The sequence below is a fragment of the Pleurodeles waltl genome, chromosome 5 (assembly GCF_031143425.1).
Source record: "Pleurodeles waltl isolate 20211129_DDA chromosome 5, aPleWal1.hap1.20221129, whole genome shotgun sequence".
NCBI lineage: Eukaryota > Metazoa > Chordata > Amphibia > Caudata > Salamandridae > Pleurodeles > Pleurodeles waltl.
This window is the reverse complement of record NC_090444.1, coordinates 442,541,938-442,566,769: the sequence shown is the minus strand read 5'-3', so window position 1 is coordinate 442,566,769 and position 24,832 is coordinate 442,541,938. Positions and strand designations below refer to the sequence as shown.

General features: G+C 45.7%; 1 protein-coding gene across 1 annotated transcript in view; it reads left to right on the top strand.

Moving 5' to 3' along the window:
• The window catches only part of LOC138295746 (uncharacterized), a 401,349-nt gene that overhangs the window by 27,481 nt on the left and 349,036 nt on the right, over positions 1-24,832 (top strand). The window contains exon 2 of the mRNA XM_069234243.1: positions 4,248-4,358. Coding sequence (XP_069090344.1) covers positions 4,248-4,358 — 111 coding nt within the window. The remainder of the gene's footprint in view (positions 1-4,247; positions 4,359-24,832) is intronic.

The window sequence follows — 24,832 nt, the reverse complement described above, 5'->3', positions numbered from 1 at the left end:
GCGCTTGAAGGCTGCACAGCAGACACAAGGGGGTGAGTACAGAAACCACTGCATGCCTCAATGATGGATGTGTGAGTGTGCTGTAGTATATATGCTGTCTATTGGCAGGTACTCTGACTAATGTCATTTCACATAATAGCTCCCATGGGAAGTAAGCGACAGGTCTGCAGTACTTCAGGTCCCTCTGTGCTGTAGGAAATGGCTGTAGAGCAGGGTTGTGGCCACTAGTCAGGGGCATAGCCATGTGTATAGCGGTAGGTGCTTCATTGTGGAATATTTGCAGGGTGTGTGTTTGTGTGAACCAGTTATGTACCTCCATTCAGCTATTTACAAGTGTCTCTCCTGTTTTGTCTCCCCATCCCTGTTCTCTTGTGTTGTCTGTGTACATCAGCATAATCTGGTGAGGGAGCTGTGGCACCAGCGAGCGAGGATGAAGCGGCCCACTGTTCCACCGAGTTGCCCGTGCCCACTCAGCCAGAAGGGTGGGTGTCTCCTTCGCCCTAGGCACCTCATCCCCTGCCCCAGTCAGCCCTGCTGCCCTCAGGCTATTGACCTCCCGAGGACCATCTCTGTAGGGCAGACAACCATTGTTAATGCCATCCAGGAGCTAGCATCAGAGATGAAGCAGACCAGTGCCTACCTGGATGGCATTTACGGTGCCGTGTCTGGCCTACAGAGATCTTTTCAGGCTCTGGCCTCCTCTTTGACAGCAGCCAGTGTCCCTGGTCATTCCGTCCCCCCCTCCAATCAACTCTACAACTTCCAGCACCCTACTCCCTTCACCCGTCCAAAGCACATTATGACGGCCATTCACACACCTCAACACACACGTAGCACACTGAAAAACACAAGCACCACACTTCCCACCACAGGCATACTCACAGCCAATATACAAAGGCAGACACACCAACATCCACTTCCCCAACTGTGTCCACCTCTTCTGCCTCCCTGTCTGTCACCTGTACATGCACACTCACAGGCACTGCACCCTCATTCACTGTTGCTGACCCCAGTCTGCCAGTCACCACAGCCATTCATGCACCCCAGACACCACACCTGCATTCACCACAACGAGTTTGGTTGACACATGCAGCACACTTGCCAAACTTGCAGACACACAGACAGCATACATTTACACTGGCAGCCTGTCTTGTCCAACTGTGTCCACTCTCCCTCCTCCCAAGACACTCAAACGTTCCAAAACACCCACCCAACACACATCCAGCACACCTCAGCATACTGTACAGTCACCTCCACCCACGTCACACACATCTACACCAGTTACGACCACTCCCTCTACCTCCACTCCCACACCTTCCTCCAGGTCCACCCCGAAAAAACATTTCCTATCCCATGTTGACATTTTCAAACCCATTGGCCCACCCCGTCTCGTCCCTGAACATGCCCACCTCCTTGCCCTGTCCACTCCTCCCACGTCACAGCCCGCCCCTGTCCACCCTTCCCATTCCTGTGCTACCTCCCCTGTGAGCAAGAGATCCTGTACTGGCCCACGTACATCTGCCGCACCCCAGTCCAAGGCCGCTCCACCACCTTCAAAGACCAGACCCAAGCCCCCTCCACCTCCCAAACGTAAAGACAAGCCCCCCTCCCAGTCGTAAGTCCCCACACCCACCACCCCCTGCCCCTGTTCCCTGAGGTGCCTGGATGCCCCATTGTTGCCCCTTTAAGGTGGAGTACCATTTGCACTTGTGGGAGTCGAGTTGGGGCCATTTGTGCCCATCGGACTTTGAAATATGGACTGGTCATTGGCCTTCTGTTAGACTTCTGTTGCTCCTGGAGCTTAATAAAAAGTTTGTGTGGCCAGTGTTGATTTTGGCACACTCTGGATCTGTGGTTCATTGTTTCTTTGTGGGGGGGTGGTGTGCACATGTGTGTACTTTAGGCAGGTTGTCTTGGCCTTGTGTCGGGTAAGTACCTCTTGCTCTGGGGTGTATGGTTTGTGCTGTTGTGAGGGGTTGTGGGTGCTTTGCGGGGTGGGTGGAGTCGGTGGGTATTTAACTGTGCCCTTTCTTCCCTTGTTTTGTAGGTTGCGGTACTTACCGTCGTCGTCTTCGTCGGCAGTCTCGGTCGTGGAGGTATATGGCAAGGAGCAGGACTGGCATGATTTGCAACTCTCTCTCCATGTCTGCTTCTGCGTGTTGTGTGAGCCTCCGGTGAGTGCTTCCTTATATTTGGTTAGTTTCCGCCTGGCTTTGCGTGGCGGTAGTTCCCGCCCGCAACTATTGGCGGTCTAGTGCTTCATTATTTGATGGGCGGGTAGGGCTTTCCGTCGGCCTGTGGGTGGCCTCTGCCATTGTTGTCGGCACTCCTCTGCTGGCGGTGAGTGGTTTTCAGGCTGCCTGTTTTTCAGGTGGTTCATAATTTGGCGGGCCAGACCGCCTGACTGTTGGCAGTAGTTACCGCCATCAGTGGCGGAGCAGCCTTTCCTGCCGTGTTCCTAATGAGGGCCATAGTCCCACCCTCTGGCACGGACCCAATTTGGCTGGTCTTACCTGGTCCACGAGGGCTGCGCAGGACTGTAGAGGAAACCAAGCCTTGTTCTTTGGATGTAGCTGATGGGATCATGTATCTTGGATGTCCCTGGGGAAGTCCTTCATCTGGGCTGCTGGAACAAAGTCTGATCTAGCAGGCAAGCTTCCAAGACAACTGGAATCCCCAGGCCCTTTGACCACAGAAGAGAAGCCCGACTGGAATGGTAATCAGTACATCCGAGGTGCAGCACCATTTGTGAAAGTACAATGTTTAAAGAGACAAACAATCATGCACAGCCGTAGTATGATATAAGGCAACGTTTATTTGCCCAGCTCGAGCGTGAACCCGCAGTTTGTATCTGCCAAGAGTTCCGCCTGGCTGGGGTCACATTGAGCTTTTTATATGTGAGTAAATACATAGGAATACATTAGAAAAAACAAATCATCTAGTACTTGCATCTACAAGGTCACTTGTATTGGGCACTTGAAAGCACCAATGTCAAAGGTTATGTGGTTTGGCATTAAATCTGTTGCTTACAGCTAATTACCTTTCTTTTTTCAAGGCCCCAATCAAGTATTCCTAAGCTAAAGCAGATGTTACATGGCTATTCTTGCATTCTTAAAGTAATTGGACAGTGAAAACGTTTTCAGTCAAAGGGGCTCACCCACTTTCTGCAGCTGAATCCTGATAATTGCAAGTGAGTAATGGAAACTTTATAAGTGTCAGCCTAAACTACTAATTGAAAAGCAACCCCCAAGCAAGTACAGGATAAAGGGTCAGTCTCGGAATGTTCAAACAAAGTTCAAGGAGGAACTCATTCATACTTCAGCACACTTATCTTAATATCCAAGGTCCTATATAAAGCGAAAACATTATTCTAGCAAGGTTGGATATCTGGGCTGAGCTTAAACCTAACCCACACTTGTGTTTTCATTAACAAACTTTTACAGCACACAAGCATATTACAAAAAGACACTCTTGAAACAGACATAAAATGGAGGACCAATTTAAATAATGGTTGAACGACGGTTCACTTATATACGTTCTTTTTTACTTTCACAGTCTCTTACCTCAGTTTCTCTGGTAATCCTAGGATGTACATTGTTCAGCGTAAAAGGATTGTACAAGTGAGCAATTGAATGAGGGAACATAGACAAGATAATGTGGACAAGTTGTTGATTGCATTACAAAACCCTTTTAAACCAGTTTTGTCTTCTGCATTGGCTGGATGGGTGTGATGTGAGAGGCGGTCATTAATGTCAACAGGTTTAAGGTCACTTGGTAAGAGGACAAATTACTTCTAAAACCTTTTTGTTAGGTTCCAGATGAGAAAACATACTGAAGACTACTAATTGGTTGACAGATTATACCTTTAATGCTTTCTATTGTCAACAAATAAGAGATGTTGCTTCAGTAGTGACGGAAAAGCATTAAACAAGCATAATCTGAGCCTCTGGTTCTGACATGAAATAAAACATTTTCTATCTATCGCAAGTAGAAATTTTAATTTTATTAAGAACTCAAAGGCAAGGAGTATCCCACCCTGCAGAAATGTACTGTTTGATTATGTTTAGTCATTTGCCTCAATTCTACCCAACTATGTAATCCCCCGGAAATGGACTGTTTGATTATGTTTAGTCATTTGCCTCAGCTCTACCCAACCATGTAATGTCTGTGAGATTTATTTGTGATGTGCACTGTTGTATTCAGTTGAGGTGTTGGGGATCACATGGTGTGTTTTCTCCTTTTTCCAGGTTCAGAGCAGAAGCAAGAATAGAGGCTCCATTACAACGAACGTCAACAAGGATGGTTCTGGCATCGCCACTGACTGGACTGATGGTTCCGATCAGACAAAGGCATTCTTGGTCTGTGTCAATATTTACATTTACATTTAGATGCTGGTCTGACTATGTTTGTCTTCTTCGTCAATGTAGGATACAATTGCAGTTTGATGTTCATGGACACAAGAAGTTCATAGTTATGTTATAGCTGTAGTTGTAAAGAAAGAGGCACTAAAATGGTGCTGGGACTATTTGTGGTAAAAGGTTCACGGTGATTGGTGTGATTGGAGGAATAAGGGCTCATTTATAGCTCATGAGAAAGGTAGTTTTCTTTACTGTGATTAGCTGTGGTGAAAAATAAAAAAAAACTGCGAAGAAAGAGAAGCTTAATGGTGGCAGGAGTAGTGGCAGCAAACCGATCACACAGAGCAGGCAACATGGCAAAGACAGCACACCGGACCATGGAGGGCAAAAAGAGGGGGCAGGGGTACACACAGACAATGAAGGGAAGAGGTAAGGCAGCAGGGGCAGCAAGGTGATAATGCAGGGCAGGTGGGAGGGGCAGTGGCAGCACAAGGACAATTTAGGGCAGGGGAGGGAGGCAAGGGCAGCAAGTTGACTATGCAGGGCAGGCCAGAGGGAATGTGGCAGCACAACAAACCATGGAGGGCAGAGGGGAGGGGGTAGGGACATGCCAAGATACCATGGAGGGCAGGAGGTAAGGGATAGGGACACAGACTGGAACAATGTGGGGCAGGAGAGAGAGTGACAGGGGCAGGGTCAACGCAGGGCTTGCAGTAATGGGAAAGGCATCATAACGTACCATGCAGGGCAAATGGAAGATGGAGTGGCAGCAGACCATGGAGGGAAGGAGGGATGAGCAGTGGCAACAGAACGGGCCACGGAGGGCATAATGGTGGTCATTACAACCTCGGCGGTCTTTTAAGAAGGCCGCCGAGGGACCGCCGTGCGGAAGACCGGCAGTAGTGGCGGTTTGCCGCTCAGCGTATTATGACCGTTGGCTGCCCTCCGTCGTTTTTCCGACGGAGAGCCGTCAACAGCCATACGTGCGGGCGGCGGGGAAGAAGAGGTTGCTCCACCTCCACCGCCACGCCAACAGAACACTGCTGAGCTAATCACGTCCTGTGATTCTGCGTGGCGGTGTTCTGTTGGCGGTGTGGTGTTGGCGGAGCTGCCCTTATGGCTCCCGTCCCCTCCCGGAGGATCGACAGAACAGGTAAGTCGATCGTCCGTTAGGGGAGGGGGTGGGGGGTGTTGTGTGGGTGCATGGGGGTGTGCGTCAGTGTATGTAGGGGGGGTGTGTGAGTGCATGTATGCTTGCGGGGGTGTTGCGTGTTTTGGGAATGAGTGCGTGTATGTCTGTGTAGATGTGTGCGTGTATGTGTGAATGTGGGTGTACGTGTCTGACTGTGTGTGTGGATGTTGGCATGTATGTCGGTGTGTGTGCGTGTATGTGTGTTGGTGGTGCCTGCGTGCGTGTCGGGTGTGTAAGTGTAAGGTAATGTTGGGGGTCGGGGTGGGGAGGGGGGCCCTGCCACCTTTGGGGGGTGGCAGGGGTGGTGGGGGGGTAGGGGAAGGAGTTGGGGTGGGGGAAGACCCCTATCAGTGCCAGGGAAGGAATTCCCTGGCACTGATAGTGCTTACCGCCTGTTCCTACCGCTGGAAATCCACGGCAGTAAGCTGGGTCACAATACCGGCGGTGGTATTGTCACGTCCGCCGGGCTGGAGACCCAGGTCTCCAGCCCAGCGGTCATCTCCGCCCTGGCGGGCGGAACGGGAAGCGGCGGATGACCATGGCGGTAACCGCCATGGTCATAATACTAAAAAAAAGACCGCCAGCCTGTTGGCGGTCTTACCGCCGCTTTAACACCGTCCGCCAGGGTTGTAATGACCCCCAATGTCTGCTAAATGTGTTTACTTTGGCAGATATGCTTTATCTCCTGCATGCTGAAAAAGGTTACGCCCATTAGCACTACAGAGGTGGTACAAAATTAGGTCTAGATGTAGTTCGCTGATACCTATCAATATAAAAAGCATATAACAAACTATCACATTCATTGGATGACATCTTCGTGGTGTCATCAATGATGTCATTTACCATATCTTAAGTGATGTAATATGTGAGGTAACAAGCAGTGCTTGGCAGGGATGCAAGTTACAGTTAGCTCACTGAACTGTAACTGACTGAATTTCAGTGTTTTTTTTTATTTTTAAGCATTTGTTTTTAACTCATTTTAATACCTAACTATGGGCCAGATGTACGAAAAAACCAAATTGCGATTTGCAATTTGCGAGTCTCTGCGACTCGCAAATTGCAAGTCGCAATTTGGGATGCAGAAAGGTGTCTCAGACACCTTCTACAAGTCGCTATGGGGTCGCAAAGACCCACCTCATTAATATTAATGAGGTGGGTCGCAAATTGCGGCCCCATAGCGACTATGGGCACTCGCTAACATGGAGGCCTGCTGACGTCAGCAGGCCTCCATGTTAGCGACCTGCTGCTCAATAAAGCAGGTTTTTTTTTTTTTAAATGTACCCCGTTTTCCCTAAGGGAAAACGAGCTGCATTTTAAAAAAATCCGAAACCTTTTGTTTCGGTTTTTTCAGGGCAGGGAGTGGTCCCTTGGACCACTCCCTGCCCTGAAAAACTATTTTTGGGTGCAATCACAAACTGGAAGGGGTCCCATGGGGACCCCTTCCAATTTGCGATTGTGTTACCATCCACTTGAAGTGGATGGCAAATGGTATTGCATACCATTGCGAGTCGCAAATAGGAAGGGAACACCCCTTCCTATTTGCGAGTCGCACATGCATATTGCGAGTCGGTAACGACTCGCAATATGCATTTGTGCATTGCAAACCCACGTTTGCGAGTCGCAAACGGCGATTTTCGCCGTTTGCGACTCGCAAAAGGGTTGCTACATCTGGCCCTATAACGTTACATTAACTTCTGTTTTCATTAGTAAATATATATATTAATATATGTAAATATATATACTTGTAACTATAGCTCACGCCCCCACCATGCACAGTTTTCTCATCAATAATTTTACAGCAAATGTTCCACTGATGTTATCAAAGATGTCATAGAAGATGTCATCAGTGATGTAATATGTGGAGTAATTAGCAGTGCATGGTGAGGGTGCACTTCATAGTTACCTTAGGGTACGAGTTATAGTTTCTTGAGATAACACTAACTATAACTGTTGAATTTCTGTGGTTTTGTGGGTGTAAATTGTGAACCTAACTATAACACCCCTGTAACCTTTGTTTTATTTAGTGAAATACAATTTCTTTACTATAATGTCCCTGTAACCTTTTGTTTTTTTCAGTAAATTTCTACGTTTTTTAAATGCAGCAGGGTTTTGGCCGCAGGGCCTGCAGCCGACCCCATGTGCCTCACAGCCTTTAACCTTGAGCAGCGGGGGGTTGGTCATAGGGCCTGGCCTATGGCCCGGCGCTGCAGCCAACCCTCCGCAGGCAGCCAGCCCATTGCTGTGCACGGCCACAGGGCCTGCAGCCAACCCCCTGCATGCAGCCAACCTGCCCTATACACAGGCCCATTGGCCACCCCCTCAAGGGCAGCCAACCCAGGTGGGGAGCATGCAGCCACCCATCCCAGGCCCATTTCCGCCCCGGGGACCCCATCCCCGAGGCCTGCCCCATTTCTTTAGAGGAGGGGGTATGTCGTCCCCCCTCCCCAGGCTATATTCTGACTATGGGGACCCCATCTCCCAGGGCCTCGCTTAATTGTAAATGGGGAGGGGACACACAGACACCTCCCTGGGCTGATTACTGGCCCTAGGGACCCCATCTCCCTCAGCCTGGACATATTTAGAAAAGGGGCGGCACATGACTGTCCTCCATGGGCCATATTTCAGCCCCAGGGTCCCCATCTCCTGAGGCTCAGCCGTATTGTTAACGGGGGGGCATGCAGCCACCCTCCCTGGGCCACTATTGGCCCCGGGGACACCAACCCTCGGGTCTATCTTATTAATGATTGGGGATGGGGCCATGCTTCCCCTCCCCTAGCCTATTTGGGCCCAGGGGACCCCATCTCCTAGTGCCCACCATTCTATGAACGGTGGCACGCAGCCACCAATATTGACCCCGGGGACCCCATCTCCCCCAGTCTGGCAAGTATATGAAGGAGAAGGGGGCACACAGCCCCCATCCTGGGACCGGTATTGACCCCGGATACCCCATCTCCTGGTGCCCTGACACTATATGAAGGGGGTATGCAGCCCCCCTCACGGGGGCAATATTAACCCCAGGGACCCCATTCCCTGGGGCCTACCCAGTAAATAGTGGGTGCCCTGGAGCCCACTCAGGTCATTCACTGCCTCTTCGTTGGAAGATGCAGAGGGAATTCCAATGCCCTACTGCCCCAGCATAGCTCCCGCTCATAGGGAGCTGTTAAACATGCTGCTTCCTGCAGATCGGAGCAATTTTTTCATCTGTTTCCCTGCTGCTTCACAGCAGGCAGGGAAACCGATATGCTCTGGGTTTGGGGCCCCAGGACATAGCTGGAGCTGGCTCTGGGAGCTGCGTGGTCCCCCCACCCTTTTTTTCATGGCCAGGCCTCAGCGTTGACAGTCCCCAGGGCCGTAATTGGCCAGGAAGGAGGCCATTTGGCCCTCTCCCTTTATTTCCTTATGGCCGGGCCCTGGGGTATAGCAGTCCCCAGGGTCTGATATCAGCCAGGGAGGGGGGCTTCAAAGCCCCCCTCCCACTTAATTTCTAAAGACAGGCCAAGGAAGATATGGTCCCAAGCCTGAAATCTTCCCAAGAGGGGGGTCCACAAATGCCCCGTCCCCCAATTATATTAATAAATTCACCCAGAGACCTGGCCCACACAGGGGGCATATTGAAAACCAGCATGGGAGCCGACACATGTTTTAAAAAAATGTAATTGTACCTTGAACTCATGGATCCTCTGCTAATTCACAGTAAAATTGAAAAACCACATTATTTGCCCCAGGCGAAGTCTCTCCAGGACCCCACCACCAGGCCTATTGGGTCAGGGTATTTTTACCTTGCCCCATGTCTGTTTTTTCTTGGGACTCAGCTGAGTCCGAGTCCAAAGATGGTCCCTTGATATATACAAATCTTTTTTCTTTGATAATTCTAAAACTACTGAATGGATTTACACCAGATTCCAAAAAAGCTTTCTTTGTGGAACAACATCTAGCTTTCTGCTACATTTGGTGTTATTCCGTTTAGCGGTTTGAGCTGTAATAGTATTCAAAATCCCTACTGGGAATTGCATGGGGTAAAGGTGTTTTGGGACAGCCCCTTTTCCTCTGCCCCCGCTTGACGGATCACCCCGAAACTTTACAGACAGCCCCTGAAGTGTGCGGCATACTAGTTTTGAAAATTTTGTGAAGATTCGTCAAAGTTATTAGCAAAACAAAAAACCCTTTTCCTATGGAAACTGGGGACCGATTTAGATATTGGCAGACAGGTTACGCCATCACAACCGTGACGTATATCCCATACACTGAAATTTAAATCCCATTATGTCCTATGAGATTTAGATTTCGGCGGTTAGGATATCTGTCACTGTTGTGACAGAGTAACCCGTCCGCCAATATCTAAATCAGGCATAACTAAAACTAACTTCTTATTCAGTTGGTCCAGAGGATAAGGTTGGTGCTTTCTGACAGTAATGAGTTTATATTTAAGTTTCAGTGGTTGTACATTAATATTATTGCACAAACTGCTACTTGTGTGCACGTCTTGCTGATGAGTATGTGTAAAGGTTGTGCTACACAAATTCATTTCGTGCTACATGTGAACAGAGTGCAGGTCAGAATGACCTGCTGCCATTAGGTATATAAACTAAAATGTTGCACATAGGCATGTTGCTGTGGTACTTCATGTGAGCATGCTTGGACCAGAGTTACTATAGAGCTTGTGTTAATCCACATTAAATTGAAATATATACAGGAGGCTGGCCTGGCTTATAGTGGGTACCTGATGGTACTTACACCTTATGCCAGGTTCAGTTATCGCTTATTAGTAGATTAGTAGTGTTCTAGCAGCTTAGGCTGATAGAGGTAGCTATAGCAGAGCAGCATAGGCTGAACTGGGAGACATGCAAAGCTCCTACTATACCACTTATATCATATAGGTACTATATCATAAGAAACACAATACTCAGAGTTACTAAAAATAAAGGTACTTTATTTTAGTGACAATGTGCCAAAAATATCTCAGAGGATATACTTCCTTAGGAGGTAAGTAAAATACACAAAATATATACACAAACCAAAATCAGGAAAGTAAAACAGTCAGAAAGTAGTTCAAACACTGTAGAATACAACAGGATGCAATAGGCCTAGGGGCAACACAAACCATATACTAAAAGTGGAATGCGAAAAATGAATGGACCCCTAGGCTAGTGTAGGTTGTAGAGGGTCGCTGGGAGTGTAAGAAAACACTAAGGGTGTCCAAGACACCCCACCCCAAGACCCTGAAAAGTAGGAGTGTCGCGTAGGCTCTCATTATTCTAATGAGACTACTGGAATTGGAGCAGCAAGATCGTCCACGGTGTGGGAGACTGAGTCTGACCCACTGCGGGTGACACCTGTCGCTCTAAATCTGGATTTTGCTCCGGCTAACTAGCAGTGCCTCATCTCTACCAAGAGATAGAGATTATTGGGCAGCCGAGCGCATGACATATTATACTCCTCAGGGAAGTCGTGGTCATTCAGGTCGCATCCGGTTCTCTCATTCACAATTCGCTCTCATATATAAATGACAATAAGAAGCAGTATGAGTTTTAAAGACTGGTTTAATAAAACAACTGCATTTTAGATAGCAATGCGTGAGCTGCGATAAGCCGGACGACACAACATGACAATATTAAAATGGTGACGAGGAGAGTGAAGCGTAAGAATAACGCTATCATATTGTCACTAGAATCTATGGACTATTTCCTATCATCATCATCATCACTTTATTTCGGTAAAAATATACCATAAAAGTACAATACAAAACAATCAAGGAGATAGAAATAGGAATAAAAATATTAAAATTTAAAATAATGCTCTAAAATCAGCAAATTTAAAACAGCAGGATACAATGCCTACAAATTTCCATAAATATAAAAAGGGGCATACAACATCAGCTGAATAATACATACAATATACTACTAGCCATACACTATATTTCACAACTATAATCTGCTGTGCCTGCTTCTAGTATCTATTACTAAGTTTTGTTCTTTAAAATCCCAGGTCTAAAGTGCCAGATAGATTAAAAAAATGTTGCCAAAGAACACGCAATTTGTACAGATGAATCTAACTTGAGTACTCTCAGAGCAGGTAAGCAGTTCCTAAAACCCATTTGTTTGCATAGGGGGATAATCCAAAGAGCCCTCTGTTTGCGGTGTGCAGGACACTGGAAAAGAACATGGGTCACAGTTTCTTCATTCTCACAGCCCATCGGACATGACTTGGACCTATTGTTTGTATTGGACCATTTGTAGGTTAGGGTACGCAGAGGAAGAGACCCTATTCTAAATCTAGTATACAGGGCACATGCAAATGGAGAAAGTATTGCGTCCATGTAATGCTCGAACTCATGATGGCATTTGATTTGTAGAAAACTTCCAGTCATAGAGGAGGGCGAAACTTTGGCCAGTTGCGAAGTTTGGACATTGAGCCAAAATGCGTCCTTCAAGATCTGTGTAGCATTTTTGGAAATAGAGGAAGGGTCCTTCCAATAGGTCCCCAAACCAAGATGAAAAAAGGACCGTTCTACATAAGCACACCACTTAATTCTAGTAGTAAAATTGGTACCCACCAAATTGGTCAGCCCAAGTCTGTATGGATTGAGAGCGTCTAGTGACCATAGACGAATCCAGAACAACAATGGTCTTAAGGCGGCAATCTGATTAATTGGGAGAAGATTTAGATCCATTTGGATAGGCAAGGATGGAGTGCTTGAAGGAACTCTTCACAACATCTTTAAAAACAAGTTTTCCACCCTGGCCAAATCCTCCAGATTGCAGTGGCCCCACAACTCAGATCCATATAGAGCTCCCCCCTAGCTTGAGATTTGTATATTTCTAGGGCAGGAGTCAAAGCAAATCTGGGGGATCTGGCTGAAATCTCACAATACCGCCTGCCCTTTGTTTCAGGCACATTGTTGATTTCTGGAGGTGGGCATGCCATTTGTGTGAGTCTTCTCATTTTAGACCTAAATAATCAAAACTGCCACTCTTTCCAATATGGCACCCTCTAAGCGAATAGGTCTCCTCATCTTATGCTTTTTATCTCCAAACACCATATATTTAGTTTTTAATGAATTAATTTCCAAACCATGGTCTTTGCAGAAGTCCGTAAACCTCGAGCGCAAATTTGAGAGGCCTATAGCTGTTTGGGATATTAGCAAAGTGTCATCAGCAAATAGGAGGCATGGAATCTTTTGCCCTCCCAATTTGGGGGCATCGCTATAGCATTCCAAGAGGTAGGGGATACATGCATTGATGAATAGAAGGAACAGTGTGGGCGCAAGTACACAGCCCTGTCTCACGCCACGATTTGTGGGAAACTCTGGAGTTAGTTCACCTTCTGCTCCCCATCGAATTCTGGCACAGTTGCCAGTATAAAGATCTCTGAGTATGTTTAACATAGAACAAGGAACCCCTACACTGCTCATGACTTCCCACAGTTTATGGCGTGGGACAAGGTCGAAAGCAGATTTCAGGTCTACAAATGCCACAAAAAGGTGGCCTGAATCCACATCAACAGTTTTCCATTTTATGGTAATGAAGCAGAAGACCTGGTCGATTGTGCTGACCTTGTCTCTGAACCCCTCCTGGAGATGGCTTAGTACTTGGCTATCCGCTATCCATTTTTTCAGCCTGCTTATCAGCTGATGACAGAATATTTTTTGTAAATTATCTAAGAGGCTGATGAGTCTGAAATTCCCTGGTGAACCTCTCTCCCCTTTCTTATATATCGGCACAATAATTGCCTCCTTCCATGAATCAGGATAAGACGTGTTAATCAAGACAGCGTTAAAGATCCTATTTAGGTACGGGCTCCAGTTGTTCAAGTCCCCTTTATACATATCTGAAGGGATCCCATCAGGCCTTCCCTGATTTTTGAGCGATGATTGCCAACTCAGTTTCTTTTAATGAGAAGGGGGGCAAGGAAATCACTGACAATTGTAATAGTGACATCTCTCCAGAGCTAATGGCGTCACAGTCAGATGTGGAACCATACAGCTCCTAAAAGTGAGAAAACCAAATTTCAGGGGCAATATGGCACGCTGGCTTAAGTGCTTGATTTTGGTCGCTGCGAGCAACCAGGAGCCAGAAGCGTTTGGAATCGTGGGCCCTTACGGCCTCGGCCAATTCACTCCATAGTCCCTCTTCATGCTTAAGTTTACACGTCTTGCATGTGGAGACATAATTTCGCCTTGCCTTAACAATATCTTCCCTATCTTTTGTTCTTAACGCCTTGATCAAGGTGCTTTTGGCCTCTCTGCATCTCTTATCGGACCAATTACTGCTAGGATAAGAAGAAGAATTACTTGGAATCCTAACAGATTTGGAAAACAGCTCCTTAAGAGTAGCAAAGAGATCCGAATGGAGGGCCATGATTTCAAGCGAGGTTAATGTGAAATGGTCGTCAAAGAGCTGGTGGCTAGAAACTAATACACGCAGTTTGTCCTGTAGCTTGTTGGATCTCTGAAAGGAATCCCATCTTACGTGCGCCTATTACTGGAAGGCTTCCAAAAGCCAGAAGATGCAGGAGCAGAGAGAGACACAGCTTCTGATAAAAAAAGTTCTATAATATACAATTTGGAGAGGTGCATGGTCACTGGTATGCGGATCGCCCACTTTCACATCTATTATATGATGCCAGACCCTTAAATCAAAGAGAATAAAGTCCAAAGTACTAACATATGATCCCCTAAAAAAGGTTGGCCTAGCAGGACTGTCAGCTGGAAAAACGGCCATTTCCAAGACGAAGGCCGTGAAGTATCATGAGGTCTATTAACTGCAGAGCCCTAATACAGACGTTAGATGTATTTGGCTGAATTGAATAAGGGGGGATATTCCATGCATCGTCTTCGGTCTGCATAACCTCAATAAGAGCAGAATTAAGTTCAGTTGGCGCATTAAAATCACCCACTATAATAATATGATATTTAAGGCGGAGATCTAAAATTATAGTATTCAGGAGTTCTATAGTGGCTGACCGTTGATTAGAAGGGCCTGGTCTATTATAGATATTTATACACAGGACAGGGATGCCTGAATTTGGCTGTATGACTATAGCCAAAATGTCAAGAGAATCTACATATATCTCCTTTACTCCACCCACCTCTGTCATTTTTACCCAGATACATAGTCCCCCTGCTGCCCTACCTGCTGAAGACAGCGTGGCTTTTTTGAAAAAAGAACCAAACCCATGCCTATGCATGCTATGCGTTGCCCATGTTTCCTGGAACATGCAAATGTTGAAGTTATCAACATAAACCCCCATTCAGTATCAGCTAGTTTACTGGACAAAGACTTTGCAGTTGAATGGGCAATGAAACAGTTATATTCACAGGATGTATCATCTAGATGGTAGCTATTAACATGCTCATCAGGAAGTGCAGTTTTAGGATTGTTGATGAAAACAGTTTGTGGTTTCCACAAGGGTGCAGCTCCTGAGCTTAATGGATCTTTTAAATATAATGAGACTGATGAATCAGAACTGATGATGGGGTTACGGGGTCTGGGAGGACATAGTCAGTCGATATCTGAAGTAGCCCCCTGAAAATCAAGTTCACATACATTATAGCCTTGAGAGCAGAACCCCCATCATTCATAGTAACTCGGCCAGTTATTAATCTATTGAAGGCATGGTGACCTGTAACGCTGTTCAGTGCCGGTGTGGTCGTGTATGATGGAAGATTCGGACTCATGTTGCCAGGGACAAGACAGCTGTCACTGAGGAAAATAGCAGATTCCTTGCTCGTATGATTACGTGCTTCCATGTGCAATAGGCCCGTTATTATATGGGGACTTGTAAGATTAAGTTTTATAGTATCCCGATCACCGGATGGGCCGCTTAAGCGTTCAGCCGATAAAATGTCAGCATGAATGATTGAGCCATAACCTCTATCATGGCGAATCCAGTGCGAAACCTTATTGATGAGTGAAGATTTGTCTTCCCGTGATTTTATGGGTAGCGGAGGGACGTTGCACATATAAATATAGTTATCATTATTCGTGTGAGGGCTACGACAAGATACTAGTGTGGTGTCCCATTTCAAATCTACATAGGGAAAAGAAGGCATAACATTTTCAGAAAAGGACACAAAAGTTCTATTATAATGGGACCCTTGTTTGGAGCCTAGAGCATCCTCGGAATTTGGCAGGGGTCCAATTGGCAGAGGCCCAGGGGCAAAAGAATGGGTAGTTGGCAAGGGAATTGTCTTGGATTCACGAGAAGAAGGTGGATCTTTATTTTTTTTAAAGTTGAGAATTTCTGACAGTAAAGATTTCAGCTCGCCTACTTCGCTCTTTAAGCTAATCACCAGTGCTAAAAGGTCTTCACTAGGGGTGGCTCGTTCAAGGTGCAATGGTGCCGAAAGAGTCTGTTGGAAATTATCCAAATCTTGAGATTCCAATATAGAAAAGCGGTTGGAACAAGAGATTCCATGAATGATTGTGTCTGTTTTTGAAACTTCAGGATTGGAGTGGGATGCAAGATGTATGGGGGGCTGGCATTTGTAGAAGGACTTTGAGAAACTAGTACCTGGGGTGAGGCACTAGTAGATTGTGGATCAATGGTGGTATGAGATCCAGCATTTAAAAACAGGATAAGGGTACCCGATTTCAGCCCTTTTCATGCATTTCTCTCCTTTTTATTCAGAATCCATTCCACTTCTTCGATCAAGTTATCGATCTCTTTAGCTACGCAATTTGTATGAGGTTGCGTAACTTTGTTAGTTTTTGAAATTTTCGGCTTAGCAGAGCCCAAATCAGGGCTGCCCCTCTCCTTGCGCTTCCCCATTTTAAATAAAAGCCTCAGCGCAAGTGAAAATAATACTTTTAAAAATCACAAGCGCAAAGAGGACCGAACACCATACCTTGGGGCCCAGAGGGGGAGCCCAGCCCGGCCTCAGACAGTCTCTGATAGGCGCAGATGGGCCTGCCCTTGGCCCGGGCTTTGCCCCGGCGCAGCCCGTGCGTGGCACGCTTAATAGCGTCCGCGTTGCTGGGCGGTGGAGGGCGGCAGTGGCAGCACAGTATCCTGGGTGTTGGAGTCCCCCTCTGCCTCCAGGAGTCCAGGAAGAACTGTGGCGCGGTGCGCGGCACACTTAATAGCGTCCGGGTTGCTAGGGCGGTGGAGGGCAGCAGAGGCAGCACAGAATCCTGGGGGTTGGAGTCCCCCTCTGCCCGAGGAGTTCAGGAAGAACTGTGGCGCAGTGAGCGGCACGCTTAAGAGCATCCGCGTTGCTAGGGCGGTGGAGGGCGGCAGCACAGTATCCTGGGGTTGGAGTCCCCTCTGCCACCAGGAGTCCAGGAAGAACTGTGGCACGGTGCGCAGCACGTTTAATAGCATCTGCGTTGCTAAGGCGGTGGAGGGCGGCAGCAAGGTATCCTGTGGGTTAGAGTCCCCCTCTGCCCCCAGGAGTCCAGGAAGACTATTTCCTAAGTCATAATCTGAACCCAGCATGTTAAGCTCTAATTCTGCCTTTAAGGTTCCCCCGGGAGGACATCAACCCTCATACCTGAGCAAAGGTCTGTAGTCTGCGTTAGCATCTGCAGCGAAGTATTCAGCAACCAGCATACAGTCGTGGTTCCCTGGCTGGAATCTCCCTCTTAACATGTAATGGGACTAGAAAGTGTTTTTATAATAAGACAGCTGATGTTCTAAGAAAATGTCCCTACATAAGGATGTGTATTTTCTATGAATGTTTGAGACTAAACTTCTACCACGTTCAGCGGCAATGTACCAAACTGTAGCCTTGACTGAAGCTCAAAGTGATCAAGAATGTCTTGTTTGAGAACACAGTGCTGGGCTAAGCAAAAACTGTTAGATAGGTGACAATAAAACAAGACCGGAAAACTCGTTATTGTAAAAATAAAAATGCGAAGCCGAATAAAATATATCTAGGTCAAAGTGCACAGCGGCTTAGTATGTTAAACTAATGTGCATGGAGCTATAACTGAAATGGCTACACAACACCCTCCCCTTGTTGGTTAACGTGGTTCAAAGCCAAAACTAAAATTTCATTGCTAAAAGCTCAACCTAAGATCTATATAAAAACCAGGTCAATTTTGGCAAGTTAAAAGGACACATAAGCATACTATGTGGCAATTTAAAACATGAGCATGTGGCTTATAACCAAATTCAACGGACATGTCAATTTAGAAAAGTTCCAAACTAAGTACGAGCTATGGAGAACAGGAGATCTTCCACTTCGGCTGGTGTCCGAACCGGAAGGTCCACGCCAAAAATGATCAAGGAGCAAGTGTGTTCCATAGCCCCAGTGTCAACCAAGGCAGCATCCCGTGGAGTGCCCATTGATGAGTTGTTGGCAACTTCCTCCAGGAAGGGCAACTCATAATTCGTTTCACGTAGCAAAAGCAACCTCAGTGCGCATGTCTGGTAATGAACCCTCAGCGAGAACATCAACAGATCAGCATCTATTGCTGGGGGGCGCTGCTGTGAAAGACAAACTTCCAGTGCATGTTCGAAAGAGCACCAGAGGCACCGAAACACGGGCTGCACACAATACAGAACCGGTCTGAATGGCAAAGACCAGTCACACTCCAATTGCTCCAGGAGTGTTGCTCCAAAATGCTGCATCATATGCTCACGACACAGCTGCGCTGATGGGAGCGCCGTCATTTCTCCTTGTTGCGGCAGGACAGCCATTGCGCATGAACAACAGCAACAGCAGGATGCCAGCTAATAAAGCCAAAGTTATCAGAAATCCCCCCAAAATACTACCAAAAATTGAGTGGATAGCTGAAGGTATCAAACCGAATATGGAGAAGAAGATGTGAATGAAACCAGAACCAACAGCTTTGAAAAAATGTGTGATTCCAGTCGTGCTGGATGCATTAAATATATGTCCCATGAGTTCACCAAAGTGTCTCGGAAAGTTCGTATTTAACAGGGACTGTATTTCTGCTGATGACCCTGCCACTTGAAGTGCGTAGGTCTTGCGCGCAGATGTAAGGGCCACATGCTTTTAAAACAGTAAAGCCTTGAGTCTACTCAACTTGTCAAAATTCACGTTTGAAGTAGCAATGTAAGGCCAAATATCAGCTACCTCCTTAAATTTAGTGGGGGGAAACTATATGTTCCCGCAGCTTGTAACGACCTTAGAGACCGAAACAACGTAAACTATTCCGGCCCGCATGCCACAACAGCTTTTCACTATTGAGAACGACATAGCTTCAGTTTGATTAGGTCTAATCAAAGGGACTGGGGATAACAAGCTAAGTTTGCAGCCAAGGCGTTACACGCCCCATGCAAGGACAACTGTTTACAAATCATTGAATGGCTGACTGAAGTCTCGCATTCACTGCCGCTAAGAAAGACCTCTTTCATGCCATTGAAGCATTTGTACGAGAAGGGAAGCTCCCACACCTCATGGATGTAACTATCTCCCAGCTTTTCATATCTGCCTCCTGGAATGTGTTTTAAACAGGAGGTGAATTGTAGTGTGGAAATAGGCAGATTAATAACCCCATGTATTAACCACTCAGCCGACGGTATTTCGGCCACGGTAAAAGGCAACTTTTCTAATTTCTTGATGTTGAGCATGACATAAGTCGCTTCCTTTTTAGCCATTAGTTGTTGTTGTCGCGTTATATTAAAAGAAGAAAATATCTCTCTTGAACTGATGTGCTGTCATGGAATGCGACCCGCCTTCAATGTTTGAAGCGTCCAACCCAACTGCATAATGGACCTGATCTGACTCTGTCCATGGTATAAAGAAGACATATCAGATTGTATTATGTCTATAGCAGAAGAGACAATGTTGGTAATTATACTGTATATATCCGGTCAGACATGGTGTTAATCCCATTATCCACAACAGCTAATGCTTTTTTAGAATTTTCCTGATCTATTTGACTTGACCGGGCAGCAGCATCTTGTTGGGAAAGTTTCCATATTTCATTGTATACTGCATATAAGAAACGCTTCCTACGTGGTGTTCTGGGGCCTGACAAGAAATCTTGTAAGTCAGTGGAGTTAGACAGGAGATTGAGGTGTTCTCGAACGGCGTTCAGTGAGGATGATTTTTGCCACTGTTGGCATAATTTTCCCACACTATATGTTGTAATTATATCTGCATGCTCAGGTGATATATAGCGAGGGTCTGGCCTACTCGTTCTAAAACCCCGGAGGAGTTAATAAAACGTTGATGACACCCATTGGTATCTATTGGCCATAATAACCACCCGCCTGGACGTGTCAGTGAAGCATTAAACGTACCATTCTGGACCCACTCATCGAGCACATCTTCAGTTGCATTCATATATTTTTGCCATTTGTAAAATTTTGCAGGGGCAGGTATACTTGGCATGTTTAATTCCCTAAATGTTGGTAAGCCTAAACAACTCGTTTGTTGCACTGTTTCATTTAAAAAAAACATTTGAACAGGAATAAGACATGCTCTAAACAATGTTTCTTTTCCCTTAATTTGCCAATTTTTTGTTCCCCAGACACTTTTCATATCAATTGATTTGTACCAATATTCATAGCCTTCTATCGATAGCCGGGAAACAAAGGATTCCGAATATATAAATTTCGTATTGGTCAATAACATGTGTATATCCTTAGTAGGTGGTACCTTAGAATAATATGACTCTGCATTCTTTTGATTGTGCCCAGAAAAATATGCAAACTTTTCAGAATATGTTTTTGAACTCCCTTATGGTGGAGTTGGGCAATGTTCCCGTTGCGTGCAATTAAATACAGTTTTGGAACTGCTCGCTCTATGTATGAAATGGTGCCCATAGTAATTATAGCAAAACATATCACCATAATTTTCTTTAAATTGGTAAACATCTTCGTTTTCAAAGACAGTATAGTATTGCAAATCAGTCATCATAGAATCAACTGTTTTCACATCCCATTCATCAGAAACAATGCCTGGTATCACTATATCATTCATTGATAATTTGAACACATATGGTATTTGAATAACGTCCGTGGGACCATATATATCAAACATTACTTTGTCCCAAACAATCCCATCAGGAATTGGTACTGCGGAAATGTTCACAAAGGATAAATCTCTTCGGACTTCATGTGATGAAAAATGTGGTTTCAAAATCTCCTCCACCAGTTCAACTGTTGATCTTTCAGGAAGAAAATGACCATGTATTAATAAGAAAAAGGTAATGACAAAACCAATCCAAAGTAGAAAAGCTAGGACAGTCAAAGAGAGCCATAGATAGTTCCATGGAAAAATAAAATAAGTTTCTTTAAGCCAGTTTGTTAGCTTACGTGTACTTGACAAATCAGCTGTCGAAGAGGCGAATGAGTCTGAGAAATCATCGTTGAAGTTGGCAAAATAACCAGAGGCAGTTTGTGCAAATGGCGGAGCCGTTGTCAGTGGTGGAGTTGGTGTTTCCTGTGATGGCACACTATAGACAGCACCATCCGTTTGGCTTGAAGTTGGGTTGACTTGGTCAAATGTTTCTAAGTTAGTTGACATTAGTGGAACTAATGCAAGATCATCTTCCACCCTTCCCAAGCTCGGAGAGGTGTTGGTGTAAACAACTTGTAGAGGAACTTCTTCGCCAGTAGTGAGAGGGATTCGGGAACTACTGGATGTTCCTCTTAGTCGGCTGTGCAAGATCAGCCATATGGTGTAGTTTGACATTATCAATAGAAACAAAACGCTTTTCTTTGGCACCCGCCAACGGTGGTAGAATGACAGTTCTAGTACTGTGTATCCCTAATACAGGGACCTGTGCTCGATAAGAAGGACCAAATTCCTTTTTCACTGCAACTTTTTTTACATACAAGATCCCCAACTCTGGGAATCCAGCCGGTAGATGTTAGAGGCACATCCTTAATTCCTGTGGAGGCGGCACTTTTGGAAGAATTATCATCACGGAACTGTTGTAATTCCTGTAAGACAGTGGCACGTTCATTTATGTCAAAAGGTGTTTTTGCTGCCTCCACGCCAGGACCATCAAGATCCGGAACATACATTTGAGTTCTGAACAGGCACTCATATGAAGTACGAGCCCCCAGGGATCTTCTAGGCAGAATATTTAGTGCTTTCTGGACTCCATACAGGTGATAAAGCCAACTACGACCCATACCTAAGACTCTGGCTGTTAAGGATTGCTTTAAATTACGGTTTAATCACTCCACAACACTATTTCCCTTGGGATGAAATGGAGACGAGTACTGGAGTTGGACCCCCAACGAAGCCATGGCGTCCCTGAATGCCCTTGAGGCAAAAGCAGGGCCCTGGTCCGAATGGAAAGCCACAACAGCATATGTACAGATAAAGATTCGCAAATCTTTAATAACAGTCCGAGCGTTGTGGCCACACCCATACAAATCTGGAGCATGAATCCACAGCTACTAAGATATATTTGTATGCACTATCAGGTGTTAAGGGACCACAATGGTCCAAGTACACACATTGTAAAGGTTTGTTGGAAATTAAGAGGGGTGTCTGCGGCGGGCACTTGGCAGTGGAAACCTTAATTTGTTGACAGATGTCACAACAAAGGACATACTGCTTAGTCTCTTTGCAGAGAGCTGGCCACCAATAGCGGGCCTGCAAGATCGAAATTGTAGCTGCCACACCAGCATGGGCAGATGCCACCCCCTCATGCGTTGCTTTAATCAATTGTGATCTTATGTCTTAGTTAGGGATGTCTCGTACACCCACGCCTGATATCTTAACTTCAGCGTTCACCATACTTCCCATATGATAATTATATGTGTTAGGAAATCCTTTAGGATGGGGTTTACCATCAGCCTTTGCTTTCACGGCAGCCCAAATGTCTGCATCCGGTTTGGAACTCGAGCGGGTCACTGCAGCTACAGTGGCTACTGCCACTGCTGACTTTGCGGCTTCATCAGCCAGTGTATTTCCAGCAACGTGTATTCCAACGTGCTGGTGTCCAAGTGTATGTACAACATGGACATTGGGTAGCGTCTCTTTTAGGTCAGCTACTTTCCCCCACAGTAGTCTGTGTTTAATGGTGTTGCCTTTGGAATCTTTGAACCCATTCTGGCGCCAATAATGCAGGTATTCATTAAAGGACTGGACACAGTAATAGGAATCAAAAACCATCGGCGTAAGCTGCGCAGGGTCCGTTTGTTCCAGTGCCATCAGCAGAGCTTTCAGCTCAGCCAACTGTGCTGTACAATCCCCTAGGGTCTGTGTAAAGGTATGTAGAGGACAAAATGTATCCCCTTCCACATAGCCACTTACTACTGCGCAAGCAGCAGAATATTGATGTTTAGTTCCAATTGCAGGTTGTGCAGAGCCATCGGTGTACATGACTCTATGATAGGGCATTTGCTGGAACTGGATATTCTACTTCATATTGTAGGAATTCCTGAGTTTGTAGCTTTGGGTCAAAAATGTAATCTACATCAGTGGCTGTCAGAGACGTAGCCCATTGTATCCAAAGTGGATGTAATGATTTCGCGTTTGGAACGCTAGCTTTTGTAACAGCCTCTAGGGCTGGGATTGGAGAAACAAAAATAATGAGTTTCCTTGGGCAAGAGGTCTTTCTTTAATGACAGCCATCTGTACAGCAGTGAGAATCTTCTCTGTGGGAGCAAAGCGTTGGTCTGCTGCTGAGTACAAATGTGATTTAGATGCAGTCGGAACTGTCTCACCTTCATTAAATGTCATATAGGTGAAACCGATGGCCCCAGCTATTACTCTGATGGCCAAATGTGTTTTGTTGTCCCTTGTGTGTAAATGCTGTGCTGCAAGCATGTCTGTCTGCAATTCTCGAAGAATACGTGTATGTTCAATTGTCCAGAATTTACTTGAAAAATTGGGACGTATTAAGTCATATAAAGGTTTCATGCGTGTAGCATAATCTGGAATGTAGGTTCTGCCAAAATTTAAGAAGCCCAATAATGATTGGAGTTTTTGAATCGTATTCGGTAGTTGTAACTGTGCGCACTTTTCTAAGAATTGTGGCGCTAGGCTCTTCCCTTCACTTGACAGCTCATGTCCTAGAAACAGGACGCTGAGGAAGGCTATTTTTGTTTTTTGAAGTTTAATTTGTAGCCAAATTCGGCAAACCCTACAACAATGCGGGCTACCCGTCTTAAATGTTGTAGGAGTTCATTATCCGTGAGATATATATCATCTACATAGGACAATGCTTCAGGGTCAATCTCGTGCAATATAGCAGTGACACGAGCTGCGAACAGTCCTGGGCTGTTTTTATACCCTTGAGGTAAATGACAGAATTTTTTCTGGGAGCCTAGTGCGCTGAAACTTGTTAAGTCTCTACTCTCAGGTGCTATATTCTGGCAGAAGAACCCATTGGAAATGTCTAGTGTTGTTTTGTATTTTTTACGCCCTATGTTGCTCATTAGGGCTGTGCTATGCCAATTTTGGATAGCATAAGTGCGTGTATGACTGTTTAAATGTCTGTAGTCTAAGACTATTCTGTATGAATGGTCTGGTTTAGCTACTGGGAATACTGGGTTATTCATTGGTGAGACACAGGGTTCAATCACACCCTGGTACTCTAATTGCGTGAGTATTTCGCTCACTGGTGCTTTTGCTTCATGTTTTATACGATTCTGCGGTTGTGGCTGAGGTTTACTTTTAATTGGAATTACATGGTAGGGGGGTTCCTTATCCCATCCTATGTGATTTCTGTATAATGCGGGTGCTTGTGCTAGAGCCCATTCAATGGAATAGGATTCAGCAAGTTCCTCTGGAACAAGGGGCGAGAAAGAAGGCTTATTTACATCTTCTCCATATGGGCAGGTATGGACAAAGTCAGGCGGCCAATCTTGTTCGGCCAACAAGACATCATGCGATCCCAAAAGATTGCGTCTATTGTGCGTTCAATGTTTCCTTCCAACTGTATCGTTACTTTGTACACCCTATCACGCTTGGAGACACGCATATCCGCAGTTTCTACTTGTATAAAGTCATCAGTTGCTTTCACCTCCAGATGCTCTAGAAGATTCCGGCGAACTATTGTGACCTCTGCCGCGCTGTCTAGCAAGGCTAAAGCCCAATTTTTGTTCTTCAAGAGGACCCTCTTCCTGTGTAGCATGTCGGACTGCGACTGCTGCCACTTTTTTCTTTTTAAATTGTTGTTTTTGTTGGGCGGGTTTCTCTTCCTTTTTAACAGACACCTCTGAAGAGCATTGTGATTCCTGTCTCGGTTTCACGTACTCTGTTCTTCGCTCTGATCGCCCACCTCTCTCATTTCTTTTTTCCAATGAGTCCTGAAAGGAACGAGATTGGCCTGTATCAGTATATTGATATCTATCAGGCGTTGTTAGATTATCTCTGTTTCTGAGATTATACCTATTTTGTGGG